The sequence below is a fragment of the Cervus canadensis genome, chromosome 6, assembly GCF_019320065.1.
Source record: "Cervus canadensis isolate Bull #8, Minnesota chromosome 6, ASM1932006v1, whole genome shotgun sequence".
In the NCBI taxonomy this organism is placed as follows: domain Eukaryota; kingdom Metazoa; phylum Chordata; class Mammalia; order Artiodactyla; family Cervidae; genus Cervus; species Cervus canadensis.
The window spans coordinates 75,999,057-76,014,947 of NC_057391.1; the positions used below are offsets into that span (position 1 = coordinate 75,999,057).

The 15,891-nt window shown below is 38.6% G+C and overlaps 1 protein-coding gene across 1 annotated transcript in view; it reads left to right on the top strand.

Annotated features, from left to right (window-relative positions):
• Positions 1-15,891, top strand: part of SLC39A9 (solute carrier family 39 member 9) — a 42,193-nt gene that overhangs the window by 1,870 nt on the left and 24,432 nt on the right. The window contains exon 3 of the mRNA XM_043472387.1: positions 12,815-12,923. Coding sequence (XP_043328322.1) covers positions 12,815-12,923 — 109 coding nt within the window. The remainder of the gene's footprint in view (positions 1-12,814; positions 12,924-15,891) is intronic.

Sequence of the window (15,891 nt, forward strand, 5' to 3'; positions counted from 1 at the left end):
GGGGACTTGAATTGCTACTGCTCCTTATCTGTTTCCTTTTGTTTTGATTTCTTTCAACATCTAATGATAACATTGAACTACAATTTTTTGAGCATATACATTGCCTAATTTCATTAGAAAAAAAGTGAGGTACAGATGAGACTGAGACTTAAATTATATAACTTGGACAAATTTATGAAATGTGTTAGAATCAGAGCTATTTTTTTCAATCTAGATTTTTCTGACTTGCAACAGTTCTTAGCCACTTTGTCCCTTGAGGCAGTAGTAGTCCATATACCAAATCTAGCCTACAGACTTATTTATATGTTTGACTGCACCAGGTCTTAGTTGTGGCATGCAGGATCTTTAGCTACAGCATGTAGGAGTTTTTTTTTTCCCCCAGTTGTGTCATATGGGATCTAGTTCCCTGACCAGGGATCGAACCCAGGCCCCCTGCATTGGAAGCATGAGGCTTCAACCACAGGGCCACCAGGAAACTCCTTGGATTTACTTCTTCAGATTAGCAGAGTGTCGATTTTATTGTTACTGTTTTTTTGTCTTTATTCCTCAAAGTAACAGTTGGCTAGAGCTGAGTAGTGGTAGATTATCATGGTCCTTCTTGGCTGTGAAGCCTGCTTCACTCATTTGAGCCACCTGCCTGCCCAGTACTTTGTGAGTGTGCTGTCTCTCCTCTGACTAAATCATGAAAAAAATGTAAGAGTGTCAGTTGCTCAGTTGTGTCTGGCTCTTTGCAACCCCATGGACTGTAGCCTGCCAGGCTCCCCTATCCATGGAATTCTCCAGGCAAGAATACTGGAGTGGGTTGCCATTTCCTTCTCCAGGGGGTCTTCCTGACCCAGGGACTGAACCTGGGTTTCCAGTACTGCAGGCGGATTCTTTAACACTGAGCCCCAGGGACTGAGTCTTCTAATTACATTAGAATTGAGTTGACATTATTAGGGCTAGCATTTGTGAAGTTTAAATTGGTTTGTATATTTAAAGCCTCAGTAGAGATAACATTTATGAAGAATTATAATTAACTCAAATAAAAGGCTGATAAAACTTTTTATTTCTATAAAATTCCTAGACCTTTTCCAGTTTCAGTATTTTCTCAAACTGTCTTCAGTGATTCTTGTAATATGCAGGTATATGCTATCCTCTTTTTCTCACTGAAGGAAATGTGTCCATGAGTGGTGTAATTAACTAGGCCATTAATAAAGATAATTAGTATGATATGTCATTTATGGCTTTCTAAATTGATGGTCAGGTGGTCTTTTTCCAGCTGTAGTTCTTGAAATGCTATAAATCACCATTCATATCTGTTCATTATTACAGCAGGACCAATTCATTTTGAGCTGTTAAGATAAAAAAATTAAAGTTATATATAACTTAGTCAAAAACATTTTAGAATTCAACTGGTGATTTTTATCTCCTAGGAATTAGCATTTTTTTCCAGACAGGTTATGCTATTATTATAAATCAACGTATTGTGAAACTAGTAGATAATAAATCTGTAAAAAATGAACTTCATTCATGGAGACCAAGAAACAGAGTTTCTATCCTTAGAGAATAGCTCCCCAAATTCCTACATTGACTAAACAATTTTTCTTTTTAAGGAAGTGTAGCTTTTCTTCAGGACTGGAGGTATTGTAAATAAAAGGACCAATACATCTAATTTATCTTATAGTTAACTTTCATTTATATGAGAAGATATGATTTTTATTCATGTTCTTAATCTAACTACTTTGTCTTTCAGCACTTTTTTCTTCAGAATTTCTCAGAGCAGGAACAAAAGAACAGTAAACCATTAATGATGGCAGGATTAGTGTTTAGAAATGAGATAAAGTCAAGTAGTCTGAAATTACTGTAGCAGTGGTATCTGTCTGCCATTATCTGACCATCATGAGGTATGTGTGGCATTGATTTCTTAGTCACTTTCTCCAACATGCCTTGTCCCCAGACCAACTTTCTTGATTGATGGTTTTGTAACTTCCTTATGCCTAAATGGGGCTTCACAGATGGCACTAATGGTAAAGAGCCCACCTGCCGGTACAGGAGACATAAGAGACTCAGGTTTGGTCCCTGGGTTGGGAAGATCCCCTGGAGGAGGGCATGGCAACCCACTCCAGTGATCTTGCCTGGAGAATCTCACAGAGGAGCCTGGCAGGCCATAGTCCGTAGGGTTGCAAAGAGTTGGACACTACTGAAGTGTCTCAGCACACATGTATGCCTAACTGATTTCTAAAGTAAAGGAACAAAATCTCTGATTCTTAAATGCATTTATAAGTGACTGATAATCAAGATATTTTCTTTTTCAGCATATGAGCAGGAGAAAAATTAAACTTGTAAAAGCAGCTGAAACATGCTTTATACAGATGAGGTTTTGTTGAATAAAGGAATTGGACACACTACTGTAGCAACTACATTGTGTTTTTAGGATTCAGATGTTGAGCAGTTTTCTTCGGCTGTAAACGAAAATGCTGTATAAGTAGGTTGAGAACCTGTAACTTAACATTTTGTTGTTGTTTAGTCGCTAAGTCGTATCTGACTTTTTGTGACCCAATGGGCTATCTGCCAGGCTCTTCTGTCCATGGGATTTTCCAGACAAGAATACAGGAGTGGGTTACCTTCTCCAGGGGATCTTCCTGACCCAGGGATCAAACTCGCACCCCCTGCATTGCAGGCAGATTATTTACTGCTGCACCACCTGTGAAACATTACCTAGGATAAACGCAGCTCATCAGATGCTCTGATGAGTGAAGTTCAGATGGCTAGTGTGCGATGTCGTTTAGTAGAGCATGTCTCCTCTTTGTAACAGAGCTGGTAACAGAAAGCAAAGCATTTGCCCAGAGCTCTAGGGCATCACTCCTCAAACCCTGGTGCTTGACCAGTTTTATCTTTAACTTCCATTCCTTTGCAGAGCAGTATTCTTGTGAAAATGAAATGGGAAAAAAGGCATACAAAATACAAGCCCAGATGCAGTATCGTGAGATTTAACAGACATATAACTACTCCTATAGTTGTAAAAATCATATTGCTATAAAATTTTTCAAAGACTTTCTCTCATGTTGTACTTGGTGGTGGTGGTTTTAGTCGCTTGGCCGTGTCTGACTCTGTGACCCCATGGACTGTAGCCCACCAGGCTTCTCTCCCTGTGGGATTTCCCAGGCAAGAATACTGAAGTGGTTGCCATTTCCTTCCCCAGAGGAGCTTTCTGACCCAAGCATCAAACCCGCAGGTCCTGCATTTCAGGCTGCCTCCTGCATTGGCAGGCGGATTCTTTACTACAAGCCTGTACTTGTTGCAGACCGTTTTGGATTATAATGCCACATTTTTTCATGTCTTAAAACAGTATAGATCCATAGATATCCAGATATCCAGATGAAAGTAGAGTTGCTGCTGCTGCTAAGTCACTTCAGTCGTGTCCGACTCTGTGCGACCCCATTGACGGCAGCCCACTAGGCTCCCCTGTCCCTGGGATTCTCCAGGCAAGAACACTAGAGTGGGTTGCCATTTCCTTCTCTGGAAAGTAGTGTTACTCCTATCTCAATAAAGGTTTTAAGGTAATTAGTAATGCACTCATTTCAAAAGGAACTGTCTGATACAGTGTAGTTCAAAATCAGTGTTGAGCAAACTGTTTAACATCCAGCTCTCTTCTTTTAAATGGCCTTGTAGGATTGTTGTGAGGATGTAAGGAAATAACAGCACAGGGCTTAACACTGTATCTAGAATGTAAGAACTTTAGAAAACATTGAGGATTATCCTCAGTACTGATTGGGAAAACTTTCTAAAGATTTTCATTTTTATATCTTTGTTCTAAATTATAATTTTAAAACCTTTTCTTTTGGAATAGACTTCTAATAATGGGTAAACTCCTCCTTTCCCCACCCCAAATCATGAAACTTCTCTGCAATTTGGAATCCGAAAGGTTTTGCTTCGGGGTTGGCTTTCCAGGTCACCATGAATGTTTTTTTTGGAGAGGCCAGGGCTTTTCCACTGGTCTCCCTGCTGTATAGTATTTTTGTCAGTATTTAACTTTTTCTTCTTTTTGTTAAACTTTTCTAGTTCACATTACTTTATGTTTTTCATTTCTTAATTGAACCCTGACTAATACAGCTAAGGTAATGGGTTATAAGGGCTTCCCAGGTGACTCAGTGGTAGAGAATCCGCCTGCCTGTGCAGGAGACGGAGGTTCGATGCATGGGTCAGGAAGATCCCCTGGGGGAGGAAATGACAACCCACTCCAGTATTCTTGCCTAGGAAGTCGCATGGACAGAGGAGCCTGATGGGCTACAATCCATAGAGTTGCAGACACAACTCAGTTGTGGACACAACTGAGCACACACACACAATGGGTCATAAAATCATATAACTATTGAGACTGAGCAGTAAATCAGCCCTGGAGTGAGATAAAATGGTCCACGTGTCACAATATGTGGCAGCTGACCTCCAGGGTCAGTGCCTAGGGGTCTCAGGGAGTCCGAAGAACGGTGGTCAGCCGCAGATGTCATTTAATGACACCAGCCCTGGCATTGCCAAATCTTCCTGCTTTTCAGAAGTTGAAAATATTGAATCTTTTAAATTTTATACTTTGGTTGCTAATTCAAATATTATTACATTGCTGTGTGGGTCAAAAAACCTGTTTATGAGCTGCCAGTCTCAAACTTCTGGGCTGGACTGCTCATTCCTAAGCTCTCTGTGAAGTAGAAAGGGCTAACTAGCAATAGAAAGGGAGGGACAGCAAGTAGAGGAAATAAGTCACAGCATGACATCAACAGGGGTGGGGGGGCACTGAAAAAATTTCAAATTGCTACAAACCCTCAACACACCATTGTTCTGAACCACTCTGAAAAGGGGAAAACATCTCTATCTGCATATTAAGGGCACTGTGCTCTCTAATCCCACAGTATAATAACAATAGCTACAGTATCAATTTATGTGTTAAATTCTGCTATGATTTTACAGTGACCTTGAATAGGAAGAGCCTCAAGCTTTATTAAGTTCAAAGCCACTATTTATATGCCCTCTAAATAAAAAATTTTTAAGCCTAGCTGTATAATAGAGGCTCTTTGTGGAAAATTTGTGAAACATAATAACGTGTGAAAGGAAAATAAAACTATTATCCCACTGGAGAATCACTAGTAACATTTTTGTTTCTTTTCATTCATTTTTTTTCATGTTTGTTTGCATTTTTAGTATGATTGATTATGTAGTGTGTACATGTGTGTGTATGTGTGTGTGTGTGTATTTATTTATTTATTTTTTGCATTTCCCCCTTTCATCTGGGGAACTTCCCTGGTGGCTCAGATGGTAAAGCGTCTACCCGCAATTCGGGAGACCTGGGTTCAATCCCTGGGTCAGGAAGATCCCCTGGAGAAGGAAATGGCAACCCATTCCAGTATTCTTGCCTGGAAAATCCCATGGATGGAGGAGCCTGGTAGGCTACAGTCCATGGGGTCGCAAACAGTCAGACAGGACCGAGTGACTTCACTTCACTTTTCACTTCTTTTATCTGGTATTCTTTTCCTTTATCATTAAAAACATGTTCTAGGCACTTTTGGCCTCATTTGGCCACACTTTGTGGCTGTGGAAACCAGGATTTGTGGAAACCCTGGGCAGTTAAAGAATGGAATCCTAACCACTACACAGCCAGGGAATTCCCTCTAGGCACTTTTTCACGTCTTGATTACATTCAGTTATTTTATATACAGAAATTCTTATTATGCATTTGTTTTCAAGTTTTTGCCATGATACTGTTGGGTTTTTTTTTAAATGATAATAGTGTTGAATGGATATTTTTGTGTCTAATGCTATGACCACATTTCAGATTGTTTCCTTAGGGGTAGAATGACAGGATTAAAGAATGTAGGTATCCTCAAGAAGAGTCTCAGTCTATATTACCAGGTTTTCTTAATGTATTGTTGCCAACAAATGCAAATGACACTGTATTCTTACAAACACTGAGTACCATCATTTTTAATTTTTAAAACTTTGCTAATTTGATAGGGGAAAATTATTTTTTTCTCAGTTCAATCAAACGTCTTGTGTATTAATAATATTCGTTGTCAGTGTTTTCCCAGGTCTTTCCCATGCATCAGTGAGTTTTTGTTTTTGTAGTCACGTTGAGCAGTCTTATGAGATTTTGTTTAATTTTTAGAAAGGACTCATGCAAAAAGAAAAGCAAGTTGGTCTTGTTTTCCGAGATTGAAGGAAGTAGCATCAGTGGAGTATTGCTTGTTATTACCTCTATGCAAATGAATTTAGGAAAGGGAAATCTGTATGCCATTGGCATAATGGTAGTGATGTAGCATTGTTCACTTGAACTTCCATCCAAGTATCTGGGTTTTGTATTGTGATTCTTGTGCTGGAGGGGCTTAGAAGCATGCTCCCAATGAGGTTGGAGATAAGTGCTAGTGACAACTGCTCTGTATTAAGTGTGCTGACATCATATGCCTACATGCTAGTAGTAGTAGTGGTAATCCTGTCCTCCAGAGAAGGATATTGAACTTGCTTGGTGTCACAGAGCCACGGCTTAGAGGCAGGAAGCTTTTAGACATCTTGTCTCAGTTGTCAGGACTTGAAGAATCAAGTTCATATTTGAGTTTTCTTGATTACTGTTACTGTGTTACTGTCACTTAGCAGCAGATCATGTAGTAGGTAAATTGACATCAGGAAGTGTCTCCTTGAAGCAGGTTTATTTGTAAGAATATGGAGAAAGCCTTTGTTGCTTCAACAAGAGTTACTTTGTGCCCTGTGATATTTCATCCCTTCAGTGCTTACAGCTTTGAAGGAGTCAGTCTTACAACAAGAGATGCATCTTTCATTTTTTAGGAAACTGCAGTTGATGTTTTTCAGTAGAACATGAGCATGGTATAAGGGAGATTAAAATAAACAATTTTCAGTATTAAAAGCTTTTAAAATTATTGGCATGTATTTAATTGAACCAAACAATTTATTGACTGTTTCTGTGAGCAAGGAAAGAAAAACCATTTAACTACCTTGGTATCTGCCAAGAAAACTAAACTGACTTCAAAGCTTGCACTGCGCTGATAGCTTAATGGCACTGAGTCCAAACTGCTGTTTTAATTAATACTTCTGGTCAGTCCTTTGGCTTAGTCAGCTACAGACGTGTAATTGTAAAATGAGATAGCACCAGACAAATGGCATTGCCCAGTTCATGCCTCTCTTGAGCAAATATTTCACTTGTTCAACAGATATTATTGCTTTGGGAACTTTTTTCATCTTGAACCACACATGAAATTTGTAGTTCTTCATTTAAATATAGCTTTTCAGTGATTTACCATAAGCAAAGGAGAGAACTTGTCAGCATTTTGACTTTGACATGTACGCTGTTCTGAGATTAAATAACAAGTTGTGAAGTTGTGTGAAAGAATACAGCTCTACAAATAACATGGAGCCCCATCTCAAGTGCTTGAAACAAATTGAGTCTAAAATGATTTAGGTAGTTTAAGAAAAATGGAAACTATAACCCATGGCAGTTATGCTTATTTTTTTGACTATTGGATTTTTTGTTTCCATCAGAAGTGTTCCCTCTGTAATTAGGTTGCAGTGAGAAAGTTACTACATGTTTATCAAGCTAGTCAAAGTTATGTACAATAAATAATCTTCATATCACTTTGCTGAAGATTGAAGCAGTGACTAAATAGTGATTGAAACAGTGCTGAAGATTGAAACAGGTTTTGAACTCCTGGAAGAAAAAAAAAAAGATGTCATTTAAGGCATTTGCATTAATGAGACAAATGACTGCGTTGCCTCACATTTACTGTGGTGGAATCCTATTATGATTCCTTATTTTATGTACTTTAATACCCCTTGAGCCAAAGGATAAATTCTGAATCAAATAACCACTGAAAATTCTAGGTATGGTTACACTTTTAAGGGACATGTTAGGCCTATTTCCCAGCACAAGTGTTCTAAAGAGGTTCCAGAACATTTATATAATTGTTGATTTTAAGGGCCAGTTGAATGGCAGGTACCAGGTCCCCAGTGCCTTGTATGAATCAGGGTATTTAATTCATTCTCTTTGTATATGTTTAGGGAAGAATCTGTTATGTGTCAAGATACTAGTCTATAAACTAAGTATTCAGCAGTAAATTAAAAACAAAAGTTTCTGCCTTCACAGAACTTAAAATTTTGGTGTAAGGAGTTCCAAGAACAAACATAGGTTTGTCTAACTTAGTTAAATAACTTAGTTAAGCATAGGAGGTTTAACTTCATTTGGTAAATAAATGTATGTACTCTTAATTTCAAAGTAGACTGAAAGCATAATACAGTAATTTTAGCTCACACTGCCTTTCCTTTGAGGAAATATTACAAAGTGAGATGATTTACTCATGTTTACCTCAGAGATCTCTTTTTCCAAATTCTCAAATTCTTTTTTTTCTGACTCTTTAAAATGATATTGTAATACAGATCTCAGGCTTCCCTGATGGCTCAGTGGTAAAGAATCTATGTGCATTGGCTGACCTGAGTTCAGTCCCCAAGTCAGGGAGATTCCCTAGAGAAGGAAATGGCAACCCACTCCAGTATTCTTGCTTGGGAAATCCCATGGACAGAGAAGCCTGGTGGGCTACAATCCATGGGGTCACGAAAGAGTCAGACATGACTTTGTGAAATCTAAACAACAAACACAGATCTCTTTAGCCATAATCTGAATCAGATGTCCAGCAGTAGCAGAATGGATAAACTGGTATTCTTATGGTTATTATTGATAAAGCTTCTTTGAGCGTTTTTATACAAGTTTTGGGGGGAGACATATGCTTTCATTTCTCTTGGTAAATAACCCAAAAGTGGAATTACTGGTTTAACTTCATAAGAGACTACCAGTTTTCTGAAGTGATTGTACTATTTTACGCTCAGCCCAACAACATATGGGAGTTCCAGTTGGTCTGTATCCTTGCCATCGTTTAGTGTTGTTGGTCTCTTTGATATTAGCCATTCTAGTGGGTGTGAAGAAGTATCTCATTATAGTATAAGTTTGCGTTTTGATGATGACTAAATGATGTTGGACATCTTTTCATGGGCTTACTGGCCATTCGTATATCTTTTGTGAAGTATCTGTTCAGTGTTTTACCTTTTAAAAATTTTTAACTTTAATTTTGTCTCTTACTGAGTGGTAATCATTCTTTATATTTCAAATGCAAGGGCTTTGTCAGTGGCTTAGGTTGGGTTCCCCAGAATACAGACTCTCAGAAGATTTGCAGAAAGATTTACAGGAAGTTTATTGGGTGGTGGTCTTGGGAATAACCAAGTGTTAGTTGCTCAGTCGTATCCGATTCTTTGTACCTCTGTGGACTGTAGCCCATCAGACTCCTCTGTCCATGGAATTCTCCAGGCAAGAACACTGGAGTGGGTAGCCATTCCCTTCTCCAGGGGATCTTCCTGACCCAGGCGTCAAACCCGGGTCTCCTGCACTGCAGGCCACCCTGTGAGCTACCAGGGAATAGCAACTGTGAAAGAAGGAGCAGGATGAAGCAGATGAAGTTGAGCTGTAAGTTGGTTGCAGTAGAGGCCTCAGATCACTCCACAGAACGCACTGAAGTTTTATGGCCCTTCCGAGATATTCTGACCTGAGGCTTTGTACCTGCATCCGCATAGCAGCAAGTTGGGCTAGTCACTGGGTATGGACTGCTCGAGGGGAGGGAATGTAACTTTTAGGTTAGTTCCCTTTGGCCCAAGGGCAGTATCTCAGAGGGATTTAGCTGAAAGCCATCAGTAGGCAACATTGCCAGCACTTGGGGGAACAGGTGTCTCCAACCTGAAGGGGCCTGAGTGTATGTTGTTACCATAACACCCACCACAAATATATGTATTTCCAATACAGGTATATGTACTTTCTTCCAGTGTGTAGCCTGCCTATTCATTTCTTAATGGATCAGCAAACATTTAAAATTCTGATGTTGAACTTCTTTCTCTTAAAATAGTTTGTGTTTTTTGTGTCCCTGTTGAGAAATCTTTGCCAACCCTAAGATTGCCAAGATTTTCTATATTTTTTTTCTAACAGCCGTTGAGCTTTAGGTTTTATATTTAGGTGTATAATCCATCAGGAATTAATTTTCATGTATATGACTTGAGCTACCACCCAAGTAATTCTTGAAGGCAATTAGCTCTTTCTCTTTTAGGTACATCCCTTTCCTCTTCTTATCTTCCCTTATTTGCAAAGCTGAGACATCTTTCATTTCCATTTCCCAGAGTAGAGCATAGTCAAAACATTGACAGGACAGTCTTCCCTAATAATTTATTCATTAGTTTGAATTGTGGAGTTCTGAAACTAAGGCCCTCAAGTGAAATGATAGTCTGGTGCAGTTTTACCCTTATTTTTGTCCTTTCTTTGCAGTAAAACTTGACATTCATGATTGTTTTAAGCAAAGGTGACTTTTATGAATTGTTTAGAGAGAATGATGAAAAGACTGATTACTTGCCATGTCAGAGCTATTTTTCCATCTTGTGTTCTCCATCCTCGGACAGTTGTTCTCAAATGAATGCTGTGATTAGCAGTGCTTTGGTGAGTTTAGTAACTTGGAAAAGATGAAAACTCTTAGAATAGCTCAATATTGAACATTAAAATAGGAACACCAGCTGTTTGATGTCCTTTTCCCAAAATGCTTCAACCACGTTCTCCTATTGCCTCCTATATCTTCATAGGATGTGTAGAAATATTATTTTAAAGAAGAAAAGTTGAGGTGCTGACTTGTTAACTGATTTGAACATGGAGTTAGTTCTGCCTCCCAAGCCAATGCCCCAACCATTGGATGCGTTCAGAACTCTCTCAGTTTGTAAGTCATTAATAGCCATCCAGAATGTGTGAAGGGCTAACCTGGCCTAGGTGCTAAGGGGATTTCCCTCTTCCTATAGGGCAAGTATTAGCTGGTGCTGACATTGCGGCTATAGTTCCCCCATTTTCAATAGAGACACAATAGATATGGATCCCTTCTTTCTTCCCAAACAAGGAGCGGGTAATATTTCTACTAGCTTTTCAGCTAAGAACCTCCCTTAGAGGCAGTACTTGTATGTGTATATTCCCACAGCTTAACAGTTGCAGCTTCAGTAGTATTTCAGAACTAATACAGCCATTGTTATTTTTGCTAACCTCATAAAAGAAACTAAAACAAAAGGTGAGTACGTGATATACTGTAAAATTATTAAAAGTTTTTCATAAGCAACATAAATGCCCTCTTTTAGTTTTAAAGATCATTTTTCATACTGCCAAGATTCTAAGAAGGGTACATCGCTGCTTCAGGAAATTTTGAAACATAATCTTTTATATCTTATATGTCAGGATACAGTCTCCTAAGGAAATCTGAGTAAAAAGAAAAAGCTGGTATTAGTGGATTAAAGCCATAGATCATTTATGGCATTGATTCTAATGATGGTTTCATAGATGTATACTTCCAAATATATAAAGTTGTATACATTAAATATCTACAGCTCTAGTATGTCAGTCTTAATCGAGCATTTTTTTTAAAACTAGAGGACATTTTAGTATTAAACTAAATATGTTTTTTCATTGTGTGAGTACTACATGTTCATTGCAGATAAGTAAATGTATTGTAAGTTATATATTACATATTTATAAACTATAAAGAAAAATTGTTAATGTTTACACTTGTTCTGCTTATATGTATACTTTTTCAAAAGAACTATGAGATTATCAATACATATTGTTTGCCAGTAGCTTTTTCCTCATAGCAGTGCATCGTGCCTTTTTAAAAAATTAATTAACTTATTTGTTTTTGGTTGTGCTGGATCTTCGTTGCTGCACGGGCTTTCTCTTGTAGTGAGCAGGGGCTGCTGTTCGATGTGGCACACGGGCTTCTGATTGCATTGGCCACTCTTGTTACTCTTGTTGCAGAGCATAGCCTGCAGCTCGCGGGCTGTAGAGTGTGGGCTGTGTAGTTGTGGCACACGGGCTAAGTTGCCCCATGACATATGGGATCTTACCGGATCAGTGATGAAACCCATGTCCCCTGCATTGGCAGGTGGATTCTTACCCACTGAACCACCAGGGAAGTCATGTCATTACTTTCTGTATCCATGAGTAGACCTCTGTCATAATTTTTAATTGCTGAGCTACTAACACTTTCACTTTTCACTTGATGCTGTGATGAAGTATTTAAGTTTATTAGCTAATCTCCTTTCTTGGACATTTAGATTATTTTCAGGTTTGCATTCTTAATATGTACAGTGGCCATCTTTGCATAGTTCTTTCTTAGGAAAATTTCCAGCATTGAAATTGCTGGATCAGAGAATTCACATTTTTGAGGCTTTAAATCTAAATTAACAAATTGGGGTCCAGATAGGTTGCAATAGCTCCCAATTCCTCCAGTTTAAGACGAGTATGCTAACTTCTCCCTATTGTGGGTAGTAGACAAGTTTTCCCACATCACTGCCAATCTGGTAAGCTTAAAAATGGTATCTCCTTGTTCTAATTGGCATTATTATTCATGAAGCTTGGGCTTCCCTGATGGCTCAGCAGGTAAAGAATCCACCTGCAACACAGGTGAAGCAGGAGACGAGGGTTTGATCCCTAGGTCAGAAGATCCCCTGGAGGAGGGCATGGCAATCCACTCCAGTATTCTGGAGAATCCCATGGACAGAGGAGTCTGGTGGGCTACAGTCCATGGGGTCGCAGAGAGTCAGACACGACTGAAGGGACCGAGCACACTTTGACGAAGCTGACCCTTTTTCACGTTCACTGGCCATTGTAGATTTTGGCCTCACAAATAAGCAGCTCACCGTCTTCATTGCAGATACTTCAGAAACTTTCCCCCTGTTTAGTCATCAGTCTTTACAACAGCTTATGTTTTCTTTCCAGGAGCGACTAAAGCTGGTGACTGTTTTGGGTGCCGGCCTCCTCTGTGGAACTGCACTGGCGGTCATTGTGCCTGAAGGAGTACACGCACTTTATGAAGATATTCTTGAGGGTGAGAGAGAGATGGGCCTTCTTTGAGCTGTGTTATTGATGTGGAGAGCTCAAAAGAGAAGCTTGGTGATATTTTTTTCTGAAAACAGTTCACACGTTTGCCATAGAATATATGCCAAAGCATATCTTTTGATGTCTTTGACAATAAACACGTCAGTAGCAGTTTGTGAATTGAATGCCTCTGTCCACGAATACCACTTAAGATTTATTTGCAATAACACATGAAGTGCGGCCTTTCTCAGAATGACAATCATTCTTTTTAATGCCTGTGCAAAACTTCCAAATTCCTACATGACAATGATTCTATTTTTAGTGTTCTTTAATTAAAAAAAATATATATACTATATATAGAGAGAAACACATTTGGATTCAAGGACTCTTTTTAAAAAATTTTTTAACCATTTTGTTTTAAAATTTTATGCATTTATTTATGGCTGTTCTGGGTCTTCGTTGCTGTATTGACTTTTTCTACTTGCTGTGCACAGGCTTCTTATTGTGGTGGCTTCTCGTTGCAGAGCACGGACTCTGGGGCATGCAGGCTTCAGTAGCTACAGCACATGGGCTCGGTATCTGCAGCTCCCAGGCTCTGGAGCGCAGACTCAATAGTTGTGACGCACAGGCTTAGTTGCTCCAAGGCATGTGGGATCTTCCTGGACCAGGGAGGGAAGCCATGTTTCTTGCATTGGGAGGCGGATTTGTTACCACTGAGCCACCAGGGAGGCCCCTCAAGGACTCTTTATAATAAACCTTGTAGATGATGAGGACTTCTGTAGTGAAGGATAACTAAGAAATTAAAGAGACCTCTCCTGATGTTTACAAGCAGAGAACAGTATAGCTGTAGAAGAGTAAATCCTGGGCAGTCAGCTTGGTTCATTCATCTGCTAAATGATTTGGTCCTTTATATCAGCTGGGAGGCATACTCGATTCACATTTGTGATTCAGCAAAATCAGATTCCCACCTGTCATGAAACGTCCCACTTGACTGAAACCACAAATATTATATTGGTGAGCTGACTCTTCAGATGCCAAGATCTGCTGGACTTTAAGAATAGAATAAAGAGGTCAACACCTTCCAAATTTCTTACTAGTCACAGCATAATAAATAGTTTTTCAGATGTTAGTAGAGGAAAAAAACTGTGTCCTATCTTCAGAGAGATGATGCTTATATGCCTGGGGTGTGAATATGGTCATAGTGGTAAAGAGTGAGGATCGTGGGGGTTAGTGAAAAATAGGACAGAGGCTGAGGATTGGTCAGCCTCAGGAGGAAAAAATAACAAATTAGAAGACTTAGAGCCGTGGTTTCCACTCTTTTTGATCATATATTATATTGAGAAAAAAAAAACAATAATACAAGTGCTATTGCACTGATATACTCTACATTATAAAACACACTCCTTAAATAGAAAATTTTGGAAAATGAAATTTAAAGTAACAGTATATAGATCAGTATTTCCTTACATGTTCTAGTGGATCATCTTGAATTTTCCTGGGTATGCTCATTCCACTGTGGAAATTACTATGCTGGTGTGCTAGAAAACATTCAGACTGTGATTAAATAGACACTTAAAATTTTGCTTGGCTTTGTGCTAAGAATTATGGGTGTTAGTTGTTTGCTAAACTTGTCTGATAATAAAAGTTTCTTGAGGGAGGGGTGCATTTTAAAAGTACAGTTTTCTGACCCCCAACCTGGACTATTGAATCAAAATCTCCAAGGAAGATATTTGGGTATATCTAATTTTAACAAGTTGTCAAATGATTCTTATTAGACAAGTTTGGGGAACACTAGGGTAGAGGGGAAAAGTGCTTCAGCTTTAGTTTTTTATTGTTGTTATTTTGCTGATAGTTTTATGATAATTTTGATTATATAATTATGATAATTTATATATATTATTATAACAATAATGTATATACCATATTTCAGGTATAGTTTTAAAGTTAAATGTAGCTACTATGTGTTGGGTTGCTTTCCTTTATTTTCAGTTTTCCTTGTTTTGGCCCAAAATAATTTTGTGGATTCATTTGAAAATAGATACATGTGCTTTATAAACCTGTTTTTTTTTTTTTTTAAATAAGCATTCTGATCTCTTTAACCTTTTTATCACAGATTATTCTCCTGCCCCAAGCTGTCATTAAAAAGTCTTTTAAGGGACTTCCCTAGTGGTCCAGTGTAACAGACTCTGCTTTTACTGCAGGAGTTGTAGGTTTGATCCCTGGTCAGGGAACTAAGATCCCATATGTTGGTTGGCCTTCATGGAAAAAAAAAAAAAAAGAAATATTTTAAAACTATTTTCACTTACATTTTTTACATTCACAAGGCAAAAAGCTATGACACTGAAAGATGAAGCCCTTAGGTTAGTTGGTGCCCAGTATGCTACAGGAGAGGAGTGGAGAAATAGCTCCATAAGGAATAAAGAGGCTGAGCCAAAGCAGAAACAATGCCCATTTGTGGATGTGGCTGGTGGTGAAAGTAAAGTCCGATACTGTAAAGAACAATACTGCATAAGAACCTGAAATATTAGGTCCATGAATCAAGGTAAATTGGAAGTGATTAAACAGGAGGTGGCAAGAGTGAACATCGACATTTTAGTAATCAGTGAGCTAAAATGGACAGGAATGGGCAAATTTAATTCAGATGACCATTGTATCTCCTACTGTGGGCAAGAACCCCTTAGAAGAAATGGAATAGCCCTCATAGTCAACAAAAAGATTTCAAAATGCAGTACTTGAGTGCAATCTCAAAAAACGATAGAATGATCCCAGTTCATTTCCAAGGCAAACCATTCAGTATCACAGTAATCCAAATCTGTGCCCCAACCACTAATGATGAAGAAGCTGAAGATGACCAGTTCTATGAAGACCTACAAGACTTTCTAGAACTAACACTAAAAAGATGTCCTTTTTATCATAAGGGACTGGAATGCAAAAGTAGGAAGTCAAGAGATACCTGGAATAACAGACAAGTTTGGCCT